Source organism: Schistocerca americana, chromosome 4 (assembly GCF_021461395.2).
Source record: "Schistocerca americana isolate TAMUIC-IGC-003095 chromosome 4, iqSchAmer2.1, whole genome shotgun sequence".
Classification (NCBI taxonomy): domain Eukaryota; kingdom Metazoa; phylum Arthropoda; class Insecta; order Orthoptera; family Acrididae; genus Schistocerca; species Schistocerca americana.
The window spans coordinates 278,354,098-278,376,124 of NC_060122.1; the positions used below are offsets into that span (position 1 = coordinate 278,354,098).

The 22,027-nt window shown below is 42.7% G+C and overlaps 1 protein-coding gene across 1 annotated transcript in view; it reads right to left on the reverse strand.

Annotated features, from left to right (window-relative positions):
• Positions 1–21,771, reverse strand: part of LOC124613407 (carboxypeptidase B-like) — a 59,929-nt gene extending 38,158 nt beyond the window's left edge. Inside the window, 2 exon segments of the mRNA XM_047142111.1 lie at positions 1,522–1,731; positions 21,695–21,771. Of these exon segments, the coding sequence (XP_046998067.1) occupies positions 1,522–1,731; positions 21,695–21,771 (287 nt within the window).
• Positions 21,772–22,027: the final 256 nt, after the last annotated feature.

Here is a 22,027-nt window from a genome sequence, read left to right on the forward strand (position 1 = left end):
CTCAGCATCCACATCGTGGCAAACGATGTACAGAAGGCTTCGACAGAGTGACTTTCGTTGTCGGAGTCCTGCTATATGTGTGCCTCTGACACGTCTTCACAGACGGGAACATCAAATGGAACCGTCTACATGCCATCTGGACAGTCCAACAGTGGGCCTATGTTCTTTTCACAGATGAGTCCCGATTTGGTCTGGAAAGTGATTCTCGACGGATTCGCATCTGAAGGGGAAGTGGAACATGATTTCGAGACCCAAACATTGTGAAAAGAGACCGATATCGAGGAAGATCGCTAATGGTGTGAGTAGGGATTATGTTGACTACTGGATCACCACTTCACGAAATTTTACGGGTGAATCAGCAAGATTTAATAGCTAACAGGTAAAGTGACGAGACCTTGGAACCCCATGTACGGTTGTTGCGATGTAGTGTGCGTACAGACTTCGTACTGATGAACGGTAATGCTCGACCTCATAGAGCACGAGTGCTTGTTGTTTTCTTGGAAACTGAAGATATTGCACGCATGGAGTGGCCTGCTCGCTCTCCCTATTGGAATTCCACAGAGAATGTCTGCGATACACTAGACGTCAATACCCACCAACCACTCTCCAAGACTTGGGAGCAGCTCCGCAGGAAGAGTGGGCGTTATAACATGACATTGTCGACTTTATTCGCAGAATGCGCCGACGTTGCCAGGCCTGTATTTTTACCAGAGGTGGTCACACCCCACAGTGAGCACCTTAGCCAGTTGTCGGAATTTGTGTGCAAATCTGTTAAGTTGGAAAAAAACGAAGAATATTTTCGTCTCCTGATATGCATTTTGCAGTTGTTTACATTTTCTATGCTTTACGTTGTTTGCACTTTACTACCCCCTTTTTACACTGCTTTGTGGCAAAATAAGTGCACCCTTTGAAAACTTCCGTTATCGCTTTAATTTTGGACACCAGTGCACACAGAAAGTAACAGCGTTTACATCACACATTCTGGGGCATTGCAGACGATGCATCAGTCTCTGACGAGCACTGGCTGGCTCTGAGCACAATGGGATTTAACTTCTAAAGTCATCAGTCCCCTAGAACTTACAACTACTTAAACCTAACCAATCTAAGGACATGACACACATCCATGCCCGAGGCAGGATTCGAACCTGCGACCGTAGCGGTCGCGCGGTTCCAGACTGTTCGAGCACTGTCCGTCGAGAATAACTGATCTGTTTACCGTCTCCGTTTCATTTCCATACAGGCCTACCTTCGAAACAATTTTCTTCAGTAAATGCTTCTTAACGCTTTAATTTATAATCGATGGCAACAAATTGCTCTTTTCCAGAAATGATTTCCTTGCAATAATCAGTCTACATTTTATAGCCTCTCAATTTCGGTCATCAGCAGCTACTTTGCTGCCGAAATAGCGAAACCCGTCTATTACTTTTAGTGTATCACTCTTACCTAATTCCCCCAGTATATACGCCACGTGTAGGAGAGATGTGAAATGAAAGAGGCCTATCAAAGAGATTTGAAACTTACTGTTCGAGGTCATCAATGAGGACGTTGTGCAGCACTCTATGGCGATCGAGGAATGCTCGGAAGTGGTCTTGCATGTGGGGCGGCACCCTAACGTCCACGGGGTGGCCGGCACGGTGAGCTCGCGACCAGAAGTCGAGCGCCGGGTGCTCCCGCAGCTGAGACAGCGTCTGCAGCTGCTCCTCCGTCGGCACCAGACGGTAAACTTTGTGTCTGCCACAGAAAGACGACAATTGCCTCGTTATGTTCTTACAAATATCTATTTAAACATATGCATAACTGCGGAGGAACTGCCATATAATAGCGTTTGTGAAGAATGAAGCGCCGCAGACGAAATGTACACTGCCGGAAAAAAAATTTATGCGCCTGATGACGCCATATGCCAACTGGGGATAGCAGGTGTACTGATAATAGCTTCAACGTCATTCGCCAATAGACGGTATAGTGGCATGATTACCACAGCGACATCTGTATCTACCCTTTCACAGAGAATGGTCATTGCCAGTCTCAGTGCGGTGCAAAGGTGTGAAGGAAGCAGACAACTACACTACTGGCCATTAAAATTGCTGCACCACGAAGATGACGTGCTACAGACGCGAAATTTAACCGACAGGAAGAAGATGCTGCGATATGCAAATGATTACCTTTTCAGAGCATTCACGCAAGGTTGGCGCCGGTGGGGACACCTACAGCGTGCTGACGTGAGGAAAGTTTCCAATCGATTTCTCATACACAAACAGCACTTCACCGGCGTTGCCTGGTGAAACGTTGTTGTGATGCCTCTTGTAAGGAGGAGAAATGCGTACCATCACGTGTGCGACTTTGATAAAGGTCGGATTGTAGCCTATCGTGATTGCGGTTTATCGTATCGCGACATTGCTGCTCGCGTTGGTCGAGATCCAGTGATTGTTAGCAGAATATGGAATCGGTGGGTTCAGGAAGGTAATACGGAACGCCGTGCTGGATCCCAACGGCCTCGTATCACTAGCAGTCGAGATGACAGGCAGTTTATCCCCAAGGCTGTAACGGATCGTGCAGCCACGTCTCGATCCCTGAGTCAACAGATGTGGACGTTTCCAAACAACAACCATCTGCACCAACAGTTCGACGACGTTTGCAGCAGCATGGATTATCAGCTCGGGGACCACGGTTGCGGATACCCTTGACGCTGCATCACAAACAGGAGCGCCTGCGATGGTGTACACAACAAAGAACCTGGGTGCACGAATGGCAAAACGTCATTTTTTCGGATGAATCCAGGTTCTTCTTACAGCAATATGATGGCCGCATCCGTGTTTGGCGACATCGCGGTTCTCGCACATTGGAAGCGTGTATTCGTCATCGCCATACTGGCGTATCACCCGGCGTGATGGTATGGAGTGCCATTGGTTACACGTCTCGGTCACCTCTTGTTCGCATTGACGGCACTTCGAACAGTGGACGTTACATTTCAGATGTGTTAAGACCCGTGGCTCTACCCTTCATTCGATCCCTGCGAAACCCTACATTTCAGCAGGATAATGCACGACCGCATGTTGCAGGTCCTGTACGGGCCTTTCTGGTTACAGAAAATGTTCGTTGCTGCCCTGCCCAGCACGTTCTCCAGATCTCTCACAAACTGAAAACGTCTGGTCAATGGTGGCCGAGCAACTGGTTCGTCACAATACCCCAGTCACTGCTCCTGATGAACTGTCGTATCGTGTTGAAGCTGCATGGGCAGCTGTACCTGTACACGCCATCCAAGCTCTGTTATATCAAGGCCGTTATCACGGCCAGGGGTGGTTGTTATGATTTGATCTGCATTTCTTCTTGGTGTACCAATTTTAATGGCCGGTAGTCTGCACCACGGGGAAGGACCTTTGCTTCCTACAGCGAACTGAAAGAGCTTTAAAGGAGTAAAATTGTGGCCTTCCAAATGGCGGGATTGTCCTTTCGGAGAATTGCCACACATGTTGATGTGTTACGTCAGTAGTGCAGCGATGCTGATATCAGTAGTCACGTGACCGTTCTCACAGCCGTAGACGAGGTTCTGGACGTCCACACTGCCCAGCCGCCCGCTAGGATCATCATGTTATAAGGACTGCAGTTGCAGATCGTACAGCTACCACAGCTCAGACAAGAAGGCTTGTGAGTCCAGAAGCGTTAACACTAAGTGTTAACGAACCGGTTGTTATCAGTGGGCCTCCGGCCACGCACACCTCTAGCCCGTCTTCCACTCACGCCGCAGCATCGACTAGTGCCGTCAGAGGAGCAGTTGGAAGATGGAATGGCGCGCCGTGGTCTTCAGCGATGAAAGCAGATTCTGCCTGCATGCAAGTCATGGTTGTTTGCACGTACGACATAGACCTGATGAACGCTATCTTGTTGAGTGAATTCCTCCAAGACACACTGGCCCCACCGCAATTTTAATGGTGTGGGGCGCGATAAGCTATAGCGCTTGTTCACGTTTGGTGTTTCTGGTTCAAAAAAATGGCTCTGAGCACTATGGGACTCAACTGCTGTGGTCATAAGTCCCCTAGAACTTAGAACTACTTAAACCTAACTAACCTAAGGACATCACACACATCCATGCCCGGGGCAGGATTCGAACCTGCGACCGTAGTGGTCGTGCGGTTCCAGACTAGCGCCTTTAACCGCTCGGCCACTCCGGCCGGCAGGGTGTTTCTGGAAGAGACGCTAACCAGCACTCGGTACGTGCAAAATGTTGTTAAACCCGTTCTTTTGCCGTTCTTGCAACACGAAGGTAACGCTCGCCCACACACTTCCTGCGAAACAGAACGTGCTCTGCAAGGCGTGCAGCAACTTCCCTGGTCAGCACCATCTCCGGACTTGTCTCCAGTCGAGGGGGTCGAGAAGTGGCTCCTGCGACTTGTCAAACAACGACACACACAGAACTAAGAGAACAGGTCGAGCAGCCGTGGCGTAGTATATCCTAGGACAGTATTCGTCATCTGTACGATCGACTGGATGCCAGAGTCGGTGCCTGCATAGCTGCCCAGGGAGGCTGCACCACCTAATAACATGGGCGTCTCAGCATTGGTCAATACTTCGTACTTCTGAACCACTTGTGCAACTGATATGTAAATGTAATCATTACATGTACCCCATGTAAATTGCTACAGCTATAAATCTTGGGTGAACTGGAAGCCTCTAAATCGATTTACAATATTTTTCCCAGCAGTGTACATCTGCAATAAATTATATACAGCCCCTTTGACGATTGTATTGACTGAGCTTGGCGTATAACACTGACCTCCCCCGTCACGCAAAACAGTCTACTGCTGAGCCTGCCCCGTTAGTCCAAGAAGTTTAGTGACTGGATTAATAAAAAGTTTAAAATATGGTTCATATAGTTCCAAGCCCTATGGGACTTAACATCTGAGGTCATCAGTCCCCTAGACTTCGTACTACTTAAACCTAGTTAACCTAAGGACATCACACACATCATTGCCCGAGGCAGGATTCGAACTTGCGACCGTAGCAGCAGCGCGGTTCCGGACTGAAGCACCTAGAATCCCTCGGCCATAGAGGTCGGCAATAAAAGGTTAATATTGTGGTTTTAATGTTTCAGGTGTTCTATATAGTCCCCCCTGACTTGAATAGAACGCGCAGCATGTCCATTCAGCCACCGGATTCTCTAAGAAAAATATTTCATTGGAATATTGTTCAACTCGCATTGGCTTGAGTGTCGGTTTTGTCGTCAAAACATCGATCCTTTATGTGAATTTTTACGCTTTGTCGTTTTATGGCAGATTCGAACTGACAACACCAAGTCTCTTCACCCACGGTGAAGTCTTCCAAAACAAGTATCCAAGAGTTATTTTTGTTCGGGAGTCAAGTTGTGCGGGACAACTTTGCACACGTTATTTTTCGTAGAGTATAACTCTAAACAGATAAATCAGGCCGGCTGGAGTGGCCGATCAGTTCTAGGCGCTTCTGTCGGGAACCGCGTGACCGCTACGGTCGCAGGTTAGAATCCTGCCTCAGGCATGGATGTGTGTGATGTCCTTAGGTTAGTTAGGTTTAATTAGTTCTAAGTTCTAGGCGACTGATGACCCCAGAAGTTAAGTCGCATAGTGCTCAGAGCCATTTGAACCATTTGAACTCAGAGCCATTTGAACCTGCAAGGAGCCATGGAGGACGAGCCTGATTACTGGGAAGTTATGATGCAGGTTCTGTTTACTTTACTTGTACATGAGGTGGTTCTGTTGTATCGTATTTACATTATCCCATGAAAGAACGCGTTATGAATCAACGACAGACTCATTCATTAGTCAATGCTGTTCAGAGACATACAGCACAATACGATGGGGCAGCACCGGTACAATACTTCCCGGTCGCTGGATTGGAAAGGGAGGCTCTATTCCATGCCCTGCGATGTCACATGATCTGAATGCCTTTGATTATTCCCTTTGGGGATATCTAAAGTAACATTTGGATACGGAGATGGAATTAGTTGCCAGAATTATATCTGCCTGTGATGTGATTCGGAGTACACTAGTGATGTTTGTCAGGGTGCATCAGAATCTTGCTCGCCGATTTCATGCTTGCATTGAGCTTGATGACCGCCATTTCAGCACATTTTGTAGGATACAGTCCAAATGGTACGTTCATTGTTTTAATGATGGTATCTGCAGTGAACTAATGTAAATAAAAAAGTGCACAGTAACGTTATTTTATTCCTAATATTTCCTTAAGATGGCTTCGCCAGCACCAAGTTCCCTACCTCAAATTGTTCAGTGCAGCATCCTGTATGTACTATTAAATCTTTGCTCGCTCTTACGGTAACAGCCTGCATATGGTTGCTGAAAGACAGCCATGCTCAAAAGTATAAGAAAAGTTAAAGATGTTGCTCCATTGCATTTTGTGACAATGAACAACGTTGACGTACTACGAACGCACTTCAGCTACTTAACGCTATCTACTGTCTGCACACAACTTGCTGGTCGAATGCGCACCTGTTGTTTACAGTTGTTAGTTCAAGCAGCCATCGTAATTACTGCGCTGACGTCGCTTATACGCCACGAATAAAATCAGCCCCGGAAATTTATGGACTGACGCTGTGTGTGCTGGCCATTGACGTGAATCATTTACTGCTTAAAAACTGTTCTATATATCCTCCAAGATTGTATTTATTCTAAAGATTTGCGCAAGGTGCTCCGGTTTTCACACCTTTAGTGCATACTGTGTTGTAAGATTTATTAACACTCGTAATTTGACACAAATATATCATATGGACATATAGTTTACATTGCGAGGGACCATCGTAGTATACAGAGATACGAGGACAATGGAACTAAAACAAACCTATAAATATATGTAAATGCTACACAAAAAGCGTTTGTCGAAATGGGAATATATGAAGCTTTCAACGAGTACCAGAGCAGAATATCATCGAAGACCTCTCAGCAAATCCAAAAAAATTCACATCATTTGTTCTGCCTGTCGTTGGCACCAAAGTGAGAAACTCGTAGAAGAAACAGATACCGAAAGTGAAGGAAGCATGCATATTCAGGTAGCGTGACCTATGTTTTCAAATGCACCTTTACGAAGAAAGATGCAGGATTATTGCCTCAGTTCATCCTTGTACCATTTCTAAATTGAGTAATTTAGATATTAGTGTCAGTTCCATTAGAAACAGTTGAAATACTTAGAAGTGCGCAAGACCATGGAGCCCGTTGAAATCCCTGCCAGACACAATTTGGAGCTGAGTTAGCCCTTTTTCAAACCACAGTACATCGTAGATCCTTTTCACAAAGAACTGTTTCCAATAATTGGACGAAAGCGAAGTTCTGACCTTTGTGGAAGAAGCGCAATAGAACTGATTCCAAAACTACCATTTAGTATTGCCTACATCCGTATTTTAAGCCGTTTGAGAGAGTATTCTGAGCTCAAACGTAAGGAGCTATATCGAAAAATAGTACCTTGCACATGCCAAAGAGTATAGATCCCATACACATCTGTCACACGAAAACCAATTCTTTCTTTGCTCACTTGACATTTGAAAACTATGGACAAGGGAAATCAGGTAGTGTAATATTTTTTTACTTAAAAAAAGAAAGCCTTTGACACAATATCAGACCAACGCCCATTAATTTGTATACAATCATATGTGGAATCAAACGAAATTTGTGGCTGGACTCAGGATTTCTTGGAAGGGAGAACCCAGTACGTTATTTTGTGTGGAGTGTCATCGACAGACGTAGAAGTAACTCAGTGAACGCAGATGACTTCCCAACACCTCGATTCCTCATGAAGCACTTGCCAATACCAACAGGTAGGTGCCTTCGTTGCTATTTACGTGTAGATCACTCCACTCATGCGCTGTCAACACTCTCAAGAGTCTCACAAACATTAAAAACTTGTGAAATAGTGAAGTATTTCACAATAAAAATAAATGTTGTAAATCTGACCTGAAGTCCTGGTAGAAGTGTGTAACCGTAATAATAGTAACTGCGAAAGTGAATTTAAAAGTGCTGGTTAATCACATAAGTAATACAGACCCCGATGGTGCTGAATCCTTTAATGTGCTCATGACGCGTTTCGGGCTTAACCTATCATCAGATGACCATTTAAGATGATAGCGCGGACATTATCCAATGTCCTCCTTGTCTATGCTTTTAATGATCTGAAATGGTCATCAGATGGTGGGCTACTCCCGAAATGCGGCATGAGCACATTAAAGGAATCAATACTATCTGGATCTGTGTTACTTAAGCGACTTACCAGCATTTCTAAATTCAGTTTCATAAAAATAAATAGTTTTCTTTGTTTCAAGTGCGCTCAGGCATACATTTTTTTCGTTGTTCCTTCTGACACCTGATAGGGGGTCTTTGCTTCTTCAGAGTAAAAACAAGAATTTGGCAGAGACCTGTCGTTAATAGGGCCTAGTCTACATACGACATACTTACATACGTTAATTCCTCCAATCAATGTTAACTGGTAATGTTATGTGAACCTAGCGGCTCAAACTATTTTTTCATTGGATTGTAAGAGTTAATCTCACAGGTAGAGATGTATCTCAATTAGAACATACGGGTCATAGCTTTGGTCAAAACTCATTTATTTCCGTTTGAAACGTCCTTCATTTTCAAAATTTAACATAATTATTTTCTTTTTCAAAAGTTTTCACTACAGCTTCAGTGGTGCAATTGTCAGTTAACAGTCTATTTTTGATTACTTTGGTGCATGTTTATCGTAAGTAACATTACATCAACGATGATTTCTGCTGACTTAGTGTTGCTGTCATCTGCTTACTATCTAAGAGATTACTCTGATACGTTTGCTCAAAATGTGTCGTGAGTCAAATCACACTGTCTGACATAGTACAGAAATGAGTTTTGGAGTGATTTATTTAATTTGCAAAATCAGACAATGTGAGGGAATCAGTTTGGCTTTTAATATTAGTTCCTCAGTAGTGTTGTTGTTGCAATCTTCATTCAGAAGACTGGATACGTAATTGTCCTATATAAGGGCGTTATCTCATTTTCGTCTCAAAATTGCATTGCATTTCAGATGTGATCTACATTCGATCAAGAAAGTTGATCGTCAACATGTCATGAGAAACTATTATCACGACTCATGACGCCTTTTATAGTATTATCTAGCAGAGCTTTCAGCAGCAATTCTGAAAAATTCTTTCAACCTATAAGGAAAAAAAGGATCGAAGCTGATGGTAGGGCAAGATATCACATATGAAAAAAAATTCTTGGGATGGGGAGGGGAGGGGTCAAGCGGGGGAGGGGCGGTGTTCGCACATTTCATAACATCAAGTATTAAGTGTCGAATTTGTAATAAGCGGTAAATTGCACCTGTCATCCGCAGCTACTTATGGGAAGCCACTGGTTTTGAGATGGTAAGAATCTCAGTGTCAGTTATCCCTCATATGAAGAAAGCTGATTGTGAATTCCAATTCTGATAAAACAAAGGCATTTTAAATTATTTATTTTATCTCCATATTGCTAAGATGTACGCAGTGTGTTACCTTTTCTTGATTTCAGCTTTATTTGATGGCCTCACAATTTGCAACTAATATCCTCTATGTCAATCGTTGATACTTATTGGAATACTGAAACATTAGAAAGCATGAAGGTAAGCATCCTGTAGATGTAAGGAGGAGGTAAATTTACAGTTCGTGTTGCTAGGAAACGATTTAACAATGGTTAAATGTATTGATGATGCTGAGCTCCTGTCTCTAGTTCTTTCTCTTGATCAAATTATTGTTAGTTTCATGGAAGTGTTACAGTATCGAGCAGCGCAGACTACAATGTATACACTGACGAAATTTCAAAGTTTCGAAACATTTCAGACGCTTCATCGATTCCGTTCCGACTCAGTCCTTTTGCAACACTGACTTACTATAAGAAATGAATCTAGTGTTTGTAAAAGTAAAGAAACAGTTATTAATTTATTCTATCTTGCGTTTTCCAGCAATGTTTGAGGGACATATGCAACTTCAAGTATGTAATGATCTAACTTTCTTTACCAAAACACTTTGTGAAAAAAAGATTTTTTTTCATATTTAACTACATGTTGGAGCAGACCAGTCTGGCAACAAACCTTTCAGTTCTCTAGTTAAGCGTTTCGTTTTTTTCGAGCTGTGAGAGACGTTTCTAACAGTTCAGTATGTTTTGTGTACTTAGAACTGGTACCAACGTGCCTGCTCCCACTAACAGTGCAGTAGACTTTATTTTCCAAATTGATTTCAGTCTTGACGTGTAAAAACACTAAACTTTTTCAGATATATTAACTGGGTTCAATGCTGCCTGAAGGAAACTAAACACTTCATCATTAAGTTGATATTTTGGTTCTTTTCTTCGTTATTCTCCTTTTATTTGGGCATTACGTCAATCTGTCGGTGTGTCTACTGGAGACTGTACATTACATCGTAAATCAGTCTAGCGTGTTTTCATTAACTTAAATATGTGCAGCTTTTATTGATTTACATTTTTGTATATAACGACATGACGTCCATCGTATGTCATAAGGCACATCGATTCCATAAGAAATTCTATTGATTCATTACACTCACAGTAAGGTTGAGCGAATTTCTGATCACTGAAAATAGTTCCATCTTTATGGATACCCATTTCTTCTTCTGTGTAGTTCTTTTTCCGTTCAGAGGATTCGGAGCGGCGACAAAAACAAACATCTGTGTAGAAGTATGTCGAAATATACGAGAAATGCTCTTAGTTCTCTCAGTAGCAAGTTTTTTTTCCGAGAGTGGGCGTTTTCACGTGCCACACATCTTCTGAACCTATATTGACACCACCTCCATGTATAACAGTTTTCTTATGTCTAGTAATGATTCGAGGAAAATTACATTTGTTCTCAAACATAGCACCCCCTTCTTTTAGGGGTCGGGTCAGAGCAGGCAGGGGGGGGGGGGGGGGGGGGGGGGGAGGGGGACAGGTGTCGTCTCGCAACTCCTGGTCACGTTGTCCCCTTCGCACCAAAAGGAAGAACGTAGGGAAGGAGGAATCGGAAAGGAAAAGAACGTACAGAACGCTATACAGAAGCAGGACTTTTTTTTAACCAATCAATGTATACAACATCACGTCGTGCCATGAAGAAAAGTAAAGAAAAGGGTCCTTCGCCCTCCGATTGAAAGAAAACTAAACATTCACTCCACTAGTATGTCGAAATATACGAAATATAGGGTCCTAATGTTGCCATTTCATCCTAGTGTATCTCCTTGTATCTTTTGTTCTGTCACTGTTGCTAGTTCTAAAGTCATCTGCATTGCAACATGCTCATCGTCTGTCGGCATTGATGATCCAGCTGTGTGGTGGGTTGTGTAGCATTCCAGGGTCAGAAGAGTACTGTCTATATTTGGTATTTCTATGTATCGCGCAATGCTGTTCCTGCATGAAGTTCCAAACATCAAGTACGTCCTTTGGGCCATCCCTTAATGAGAAGAAGAAGGTGAAGAAAGAGAAGAAGAGTTCGGGCAGTGATGAGTGCCTGTGTTATCTGCAGTAGGAAAGCCAACATTTCTTTGATGAAGTACATTTAGGCGGAGCTGTAGTACACATGCTTGCACAAGACGGCCTGCTGTTGGAACAACTTTCAATGTATCACATTTAGCGAAGTGCAAAAGGCAGCGATGGGCACTGGTCTACATTACCGACACAAAGGATTGTAGATGTCTCAACGAATAACATGATATAGCCTAGGCTTTTCATAACCATTATGCTCGACTGCATTCAGCGCAGAAAGCGGATCCAGCGGTCATCGTGGACGTGTCAGGGTTGATCCACAGCCCCATACCACAAAAATTAGAATTGGACTCGTCAGGAGACGTGACTGAAGACGAGGTATCTGATATCATTGACAGAGGAGCGGCCAACGATACCCCGGGACTAGATGGGGTTTTATCGGGCCTTCAATCAGTTTTTGCTATCATGCTGGACAGATATATGCCGTGAAACGATGTTTCCAGATGTTCCACTTCCCATCACCTTCTTAGAAGGACTGATAGTGCCTACTCACAAACCAAATGGTGGCTACCGCATCCATGATTACCGACCTTGACGCTTCTGAATAGTGACATGAAAATCTTCACCAGATTGATGGCTATGCATTTCAGGGGTATGGTAGAGTATGTACTTCCGCAGGATCCAGTTTATGCACAGTTCTGAGCGGATATAGGGACATAATCTGGCGAAGCTGTAGCATTTACCTGATAAGCTGCCATCCATCGACTTTAGTTAAGCAGTTGATCAAGTTGACCACATGGTAGAAACAATCTTTGCTGTGGCCAGTTGACATCTGTATGTCCGGTGAATGCAGCTGATCGAAACACTCCCTAAGGATGTAAAGTAAAAGTCCGTTGTGTGTCTGTGCCATGCAGCTGCTTCTGTACTGCATGCTATGAAGATTCTTCTGAGGACCAGTTTCGTGCAATCAATCCACCATCTTAAGGCCGAGTGGCACAGACCATGGAGGCGAACACACTTATTCCATGTACCTTCCCCAGCTACTTGACAGATTGGGGAGATCAAGTGGGCAGTAGCTCCCGTGGGCTTGCGCTTCTCCATTCCCTGAGTGAACTGAGGGTTATGGGACAAATGAAGGCCAAGTGATACGAAAAAAGTGTTGGCCATACGTCCGCTTTGCATATCGCTGTCTGTAATGAGCACATGACATAAATCCATTCGAGTCGGCTGGAGGAGTGACTGGCGAAGTGAGTATAGCTGTGTCTGTCGCCATGGATGGGGCGCCAGATGCCCACCATTTGAAGATCGTGGATGTCAGACTCACTGTACAGGGAATGACGTGAGAGCTAGTCTGAAGGTACTTGTGTGCAACTGAAGTCTCTCCAAACTACCATGTCAACTAGTCGACACTGACGGAGCAGCGCGATGTCTTTGGCAACAAACCGAAGCGTTCTTGCTGTCGCTCTGTACCAGAAGGGGCATAGATATTGATGATTCGGACGTAGTTCACTGTGGCAGCCATGACCAATGCATTGCGGATATATCGCACGTCATCTTCTGCCAAGCTCTCTTTAAGTAAGACAGTGATGATGCTGCCCATGGGCGAAGCATGGGTGACATTAGCTGTGTAACCTAAGAGATGGGTAAAGCTGGCTGTGTAGTCCTCTTGCAAAAGAGCGATGCTATGTCTGCAGCATGAAACATTTCCTGCAGCATGGAGAATTTACTGCGCCTTCTCAGAGTGATGAGGTTGTTCGCTACCAGCTTGCCTTGTCTTCATCTCAGATGGTGCTGTCATGGACGACAATAGATGGAATATCCTCATCAAAAAGTCATTGACTCACTGCCACTTACTTGGGCGCCGGAGCAATAATAGCACACTGGGTATCACCCCTACCTTCCTCCCTGTCGTCTGTTAGAGCGCCACATTCAATGTTGTCTGCTCACTTGCCAGGAGGTGCATGCCATCGTTCATTGTGTTTGTAATGCAATCGTTGCTTACGGACGTAAGTTTCTGTGTCAGAGTATGGAAGTTGATCAGACGCCATTGCTCCCTCAGTAAGGGAGGCCGGTTTCTGCACGACCCTGTTGTTGACTTCCATCTTTTCTTTTGGTTCACCCAGTTATGGTGGTTGAGGATGTTGCAAGGTTGTCGTCGCCTGAGGAGGCGGCGTGACCTGGGTCGTGTCCTCATTCGATTCACAGGATGTCAGCACCCGCAGGTAATCCAGGTAATCACTCCAAGAAGGATGTCTCTGCTGCTTTGACATAGGCGATTGGAGGATGATCCTCACCGCTGCTGGATCCGATTCTCCGATTTATGTTTGCGTCAGTCGGCTTTGAATACTCAACGACCTGACATGACCTTCCTGTCCACAGCCAAAACATATGCGATGGTTGGCCATCGTACTTCACTATGGCATGGCAGGACGGTATGGCAGTATGTGTTTCATCAGTGCAATTTTTATTTAGTAGACACCATACTACATTTCATATTTTCGAGTCGCTAGTTAATTTTTCTTTTTTTAAATGAACAGTTGACTAAAGACCAAATATTTATATTTTTATGTATACCCACTGTGGCTATAATCTTATATTATGCTGTTTGAGAGAGATGTAGTGATGCCAGAGTCATCTACATTTCTGAGCCACATGGCTGATCGTATTTCCTTAATGTCGAAAGGCCACAATTACGACATTGGCGGGCATCTCAGGGGAAAGTGCTTAATGGTTCACAAGCCCAGACTCATACGGTCCACTGTAACAATTTCAATGTGACCACTGGCGTGTTTGAAATTAAATGGCTTAGTAAATTTGGTCACCGCAGTTGTGGAAACTTCAGCATTTATCATCTTATTGTGAATGACACTGGCTGTAATTGAAAAGTGGATGCCGATGACATCCAAGGGATTCACACATAGATCGTGCCGCAGGAATATTTCAACCTCATATGCACGTTGTCTGGTGTGATCATGTTAAAAAGTGATTTTGATCATGGCCTATCTATAGGAGCGCTTGATATTTAGAACTTGTTTCTAATGCCTCGCAAAATCTGGGAAGCAAACAACTCCACCTGCACAGCTGCGATGATAGGAGACAAACAAGACATCTGTGCATCACCACTGCCAAGAGCAGAATGCCACTCAGGCAGATGAGAACAGCGTTGAGACGTCGCAATAGCTATTGATTTCACTTTTAATATTTAAATGTCTTAATATTTAAATGTTTTGTCTCTCATTGACTTGCTGTGAGAAGGAGATATGAGAGACCAGTCTGGTCTACAGATTTCAGTGGGTACCATATTTTCGAGTCACTAGTTAATTTTTCTTTTTTTAAGTGAAGAGTTGGCTAAAGAACAAATATTTATATTTTTATGTATACTCACTGTGGCTATAATCTTATATTATGCTGTTTGAGAGAGATGTAGCGATGCCAGAGTCATCTACAAACAGCAACATGGACCATAGTTGTTGTCGGACGTCAATGCTGAGGTGGCTGCTAAATTTGAAGGCCATTAGAATTACAACTAAGGTAAGCACTGCTATTTACCCGTTTGAGAGTCTATGGAAGATTTCTGGAGAGAGTTAAGTCTGAACCTGCACATCGAGCACTGTGCATTATATTCTGAACTTTATGTTAATACAACGTAAGGATAGCGTGCTTTGATTCTCAGACGTTTTTGTAGATGTGTGAGTAAATTTACAAAACCTCGTGAAAAGGAATAGTGTGAACGTAGCGCAGCCATGTGGGATCAGCACCGACTTCTTTTTCATTTTTTCTAACAGGAAGCATAGGCTTGAAATTCTAGAGGATTAGTAGATTTATCAGGCTTCCTTAGGTATCAGGACTGTACCAACCAGTGTACTGAGATAGATAAGAAAAAAAAAACCAGTGGTCCAGCATCCCATGGCCATTTTCGTAGTCGGAAAACCGTTGCAGTTTTTACCACCAATGCAATTTTAATGTCGAAATGTTTCTTCGAATGTGGCAAAGATTTAAATCGTAAAAAGGTCTAACAAAAACATTCAGTCAACATCATCAGAAGATACAAAAGAAGTGAAGTTCAGAAACATACTTGAAAGATTTTATACGTTTTTTTTTTCGTGAAATAGTGAAAGCGTTTATTTCTGTGCAGTCGTCTACGCTGTGATATCTCTAAAGGAAAGACAGTGATTGGGCAGGCAGACGCACTTTAAAATTATTGTCAGACCATCTCTGATTAGACATTTCAGAAGTTAAAAATTATAAGCTATCCTCCTTTCCATATAAAATTCTGAGCTGATCACAGTTTAATGACTTTAATCAATACAAGGACGCACTGGACTCAGCACGTGTCATTAAAGAAGTGATAGAAAAATCCGATTGATTTATCGTAGTATGATTTAGCAAATATCACTAGATGGTTCTTAAGAAACGATCATTTTTCACCAGTTACTATTATATCAGTCCTACTATTATATCAGATACTACCTCTTTCAAATTATACAGGGCTAAGAATATTGCCAAGGCTAGTGTAATATCTTTAACAGTTGTCATCAGTGCCACATTACGTAGCTGGGATACTTAAAACAAAAAAACGGCGGGCCTGTTTGATAGAAAGTGAAGGAAGGGGAGGCGTTAAAGAAAGAACATACGTTTTTAACAAATATCTCACACACAAAATTTTCAGCGTTTTCTTTTTGCCATAAAGAAGCGGACTATCTTGAGCAGTTGTGTGTGTCGATGAGTTCTGTCGTCACTGCTCGTCAGAAAAATTACGTATTTATGAATGACAGCATACACTGTGAACCTCTAAAAATTGATTGATCTTGTGAAAACGATTTTGGTTTCCAAACAATAGCTGACAATCGTCCCCAAAGAACAAACTGGCGGTAGCTGTACCACATAAACAAGAACGTAATTGGAGGTTGCAGAAATTTCCACACGTGCTGAGTAAACGTCATAGATACCAGGCGCGCAGATAACAGGCACAAAAAGTCCGAAAGCTGACTTAATATCCGTAAACATCTGACAGCCGACACTTAACATTAAACGATCAAACTCAGGATAGGACTTTCCCGCTCTTGAACTTCACCTCATCCTCTCATTTCGCTAGATTTCCCACTTGTTTAATTCGCCTGCTTACCCACTATGTTAAGAATTTACTTTATTGATATTTTTAAGAAATTCTAAATTCTTTGGTATTCTTCTGATTTACCAGGTGCATATCATTTCGGTAGTTATACCTATTTCTATAATGCCCCATTTTATGTATTACTTGTGACTTGTAGGTAATTTCCTTGTTACAAATTTTGATTTAGTTGAAACGCCTTTTGAACTTATAATTTAAAGAAAATTTACTCCGTGCAACAAAGATGACTTTTCGCCTGTGAGTTTTGCAACAGACCATTCATAAGTAACATCTTTACCAGTGTTCTTCACCAGATTGCTATGTGGCAGCGATGTACTCGTTACTGTCTGGCGACAGCCTTCTAAATGGAAAACTACTTCACGAAACAAGTAAGTAATAAAGAACAACAACAAGTTTTGTTTTCATTGAGAAATATGTGTGGAATTACAGTTACCTAACTTACACCCTGCTAAAGCTTAACGGGGAGGGGGGCTGTCCGCGTCACGCTTGTAGCACAGCTTCGTCATCATGATCATCACCTTCATCACCTTCCTTTCAACGATTATACTATTTCCTGTTCTGAACTCACAACCAAAATCATTCCTTTCTTTTCTGCAGTCTTCCAATATCTCTTTTCCCGTTTGGGTTGTAGTTTGGGATCTTCTGAGGAATTCCGTGACCTGGCATTCTCCCATTTTCACTATACTTTCGAATTTTTTTACTCATGTTGAAAATATTTCATCCTGTTCTAATATCTTCGGTTCTAATCATGTCTCTTCTTGTCCAACGCCTCGTTCTTCTTAGAAACCTCACCTCTACTGTTTGAATTTAATTTCTTGTTGTTGTGGAAACCCGGTTTTTGCTTTCATAGAATAGCACAGGAACCACCATCATTTTATAGACTTTCGTGATGGCCTCCTTTTGTACTTTATGGCCCAGTGTTCTGAAAATGCTGCCATGGGCAGTTTGAAATTTGTGTATTTTATTTTCAATACGAGAGTCGAAAGCAAAACTTAAAGCACAAGCTAAATAAGAGATTTGAGATAGGCTTGTTCTAAAACTGAATTGTCTTAAACAATTTTTGATCTGATTGGACATTTTCCTCAGAAGGCCATTGATTTCAATTTATTACTATAAACTTTTACGTTTCCATTTATGAACAATGAATTCAATGTAAGTGCTAAAAAGGGTAGGTAATAAGCCAACCCATGTCTTAAACTGTCGTTAGTAATTACTTCTTTTAACTGATTTCTAACTGTGTTTTATTACAATGTGTGTATTTTTGTATCGAATTCTCACTATCTCACTGGTAGCAGTGAACATAGCTATAACACCGTATAAAGACAAGTCGTTGTTTTTTAATTTTATAACCAAAAATCTCGAATAGCTCTTAATCTGCTCACTTCAGGTTTTTACACAACACTTTAATAAACCTTCGAACCGACATAAGCTACATATTTTTAAATATATGTAAAGAGGAAATGTTGGTAAAAATTTCGAAAAGATAGAATACGTATTTTCAATTTATGTAGTATATATATATATATACTATTGCATATGTATAAGAAGTTATTTAATGTTATTATCAACATTCCCGAAATGTTCTTAACTGATTTACTTCTAATTTTTCACGATGCTCTAATAAATGTTTGGATGGATATAGGGTACATTTTTTTTTAAATATAAATCTACACATATTATTAAAATGGATATGTGTGTGTGTGTGCGTGTGTTCCACATCTCCTTCTAATCAACTTGACCGATTTCAACGAAACTTAGTATACAAATACCGTACTATCAGGCAACAATCACTATGAGAGTCTGAACCACCTATATGTAAACTGAGTGTGGACGGGCGTGAAAAAGAAGCGAAGCTCGTGACGCATGAATTCCCAGACTTCATTCATCCATGAGAGCGATTAGCAACTTACAACAAATTTTGCAACAATTTCAAACAATTAGGAAATGATTTCTCGCTGACTACTCCCACAAAATGATCAAAAGAAAAATGTTTATCGCTTACAACTTTTCTGCTGTACATGCAGTTAAATTACCGGATAAGGCATGACGTTATGATTTATTACTTATTTTATTACTTCTTTACTATTAACTTTATTTGCGGCACATTTTATAGACAGTATGCACATGTACCACTGAATGTAAATACCAAATTACATCACTGTACGACTCATAGTTCAGCAGATATGACGTAATAATCAATGAGAAGCGTGAAAAACTGTCATACCATGAATGACATTTGAAATTATTACTCCTTTGTTACGAATGCTGTTCCCATTAAATTTCTCAGACAGTACCACATATGCCTCTGAATGTACCTGGAATATTGTATCATTGTATGACACATAGTTCAGGAAATATTGGTTCATGAACTGTGAGTTGCATATAAAACTGCCGCATTGTGCATGAAGGTTAAATTTATTACTTTGTTGCTACTAACTCCATTCGCAACACAATTTTTCAGACAGCATTCACAGACGTCGCTGAATGTACCTACAAAATTATACCACTGTACAACACAGAGTTCAGGAGATATATGTCACACAATAAGCACTACGCCATACGCTGCGTGGTATTGGCATAGACGCACAGCTATAAGGCACGCCTTTCTCCGCTAGTGTATTATATGTGGGGGGAAACATCGTTAGCAAAAATCTAGAGAATTTCTTCACCTATTTACTTCAAATTTTTACACGATACTCAAATAAACACTCAGACAGACATAAGCCACAATTCAAGTTGCAGTTTCAAAACGATGTAGGAAGAGAACCACTCCTCAGAATGAAATTTGAACAGTATATTATTGACACTGAGGGGAACGTCATGGAAGAAACAAAAATTGACGAGAACTCTACCAACTTATGGTGTAGTACACGGCGTCTTCACGTAAATGAGGTCAGCTACAAATGACAGATAAATCGCAATACGACTGCTATGGTTTCAGTTGCATGATACACCGTCCGTACTGTTCAGTGTGCACAACTCCAGAAATTCAGTAGTCGGCAGTTGTGGCACTGTTAGGTAGGTAAGCCTATCCACCACGACAAGGTGGTACCACATCGGAAGGGGAAAATCGGTTTTTAACTATCCTGAGACCGGAAGCCGCATTAAAAACAAATTCACATCGCTTTTTAATTGTCCTAGGGCCGCAAAGCGGTGTCTAAGTGTCGCGACACGGGTGCTAGGCATGTTCAATATGCCGTCCACCTTTTCCCGCCACAAGTTGAATTCGAGAAACAGCTTGTTCCACAACAGATCGCAATGTCTCGGGGGTCGCATGTGTTTCAGTTCCGCTACGTTCGGAATTGGAGCGCTCAACACAACTTCTTTCAGATAAACCCACAGCCAGAAGTCACAAGGATTTAGATCAGGTGATCTGGATGGCCAGGCTGTAGGGAAATGATGGCTGATAGTTCTAGCATTTCCCAAATGTCTCTGCAGTAGCCGCATCACTGACACAGTACGCAGAGGAGCGCCATCTTGCATAGAAATGATCCTACCCACGCATCCACACTGTTGAAGCGTTGGAATGACTCTGGTGCACAAAAGATTTTCATAGCGTTTACCAGTGACGGCACAGGTAACAGGACTCATCTCGAAAAAATACGGCCCTACGAAAAACGATGCTGTCAACCTGCATCACACATCCTTATTGAATGAAGTGATAGTGGGTGATGTGCGTACGGATTTTCCGTTGCCCATATTCTGCAGTCATGTGTATTGACATGTCCCTGGAGATGAACATGGGCATCGTCTGCCCACAGAATGCTCCATGGCCATTCATTGTCCACGTCCATGTAAACAAGAAACCCCAGAGCGAACCTTTGTCTTGCTGGCAGGTCAGCAGGGAGTATCTCTTGAACGGATAGCAATGCAGGATTTTTCGTGGAATTTATGCACCTTGCTCGCAGGCGTGTGCAACATTCAGGCAATTCCCCGTGCACTGCGTGTTTGCACACCACCGCTCGACTCCTACTGCAATTCTGTGGCCACATCTCCGACGGACGTCCCATCGACTACTTTCCTCCCTCCGCCAAATTTCACATCGAAAAAACCTCAGCTGGCCGCTGTAGCCGAGCGGTTCTAGGCGCTTCAGTCCGGAACTGCGCTGGTGATACAGTCGCAGGTTCGAATCCAGCCTCGGGCATGGATGTGTGCGATGTCCTTAGGTTAGTTAGGTTTAAGAAGTTCCAAGTGTAGGGGCTGATGACGTCAGCAGTTAATTCCCATAGTGCTTAGAGCCATTTGAACCGTTTGAAAAAGCCACTCTTTTCGAATTTTGCAGTCATTTTCTGCAGACACTTAACAGACATCGGACCAATGCCTTTTTTCATACCCTTGAGTGTCCCGAACGTCTGCAAGGCTGCTGGCCCACAATCATCATTCTTATAAAAGAGCTTTATCGGCAGTGTGCAGTCCTTCGTGGGAAAAGTTCATATTGGGTGTCTTGGACACAAACCGAGGAACAGCCGTGTGCCGCGCGTTTGTTTCTGTGCATATTCTGACGCTTACAGTGCCATATAATGGTCAAATTTTCGTTAGTTCTTCTTTGTTCTATGACGTTTCCCCCTGCCTCAACAATATGCTGTTCAAATTTGACGTCATTCTGAGCATTGGTTCCCTTTCTACAGCGCTTTGAAACTGGGTCTGTTATGGACACCATGTATATCCAGATCCTGCAGTTGGGGAGATCTCTCTCATACACCAAGATGGCAACCATTTCCCGATTCATTTTAAGCGACTTCAGTTCCCAATTAAGGTTCCGTTTGAATTATCAATAAACAAAGCTGAAGGTCAGGAGGAGATTGGAAGGAAGATGGACAGAGAGAAAGGGAAGAGAGATAGGAGGAAGGATATTATGGACAGAGAGAGGGCGCAGACGGAAGTTAGGGCATATTTCTAATTCCCCTACATTTTTAGCAATTATGAAGCATTGCCGGGTTCGCTAGTTTCATAGAAACGTTAAGCAAACTGGAAGAGTGAGGATGCTGTGAAAATTAGATTGACAGTCATCAGCGAAATGAAACATTTATTACATTGTTGAAATGTGTGAAGTTAAAAGTCCATTTCTATGAACGGCAAATGAAGGACGCCTGTCAGATTCACTCACCCCCTGTAGGACACGGCTGCCAGCGCAGACGCCAACAGTGTTGCCAATAGCAGCAGACTCAATCCTGAGGAGCGCATCGTGACGTATACATCGGTGGCTCGCAGTCTTCGTATATATAAACACCCTTATCACGGTCTTGCGTGTGCCGCCGATGGGCATTGCAACACCACCTCTCATAGTCCACTTTCAACCAATAAGTCATCAGCTCTTCAAAAACCTGACGTAAATACGTATGCAATACTGGGGTCATTAGGGTCAAGAGCACATCTCTACTCCCCCACCCAATTCTCCTATTCTCCTCCTAAATAACAATATAGTTAAAACCTTTCTAAC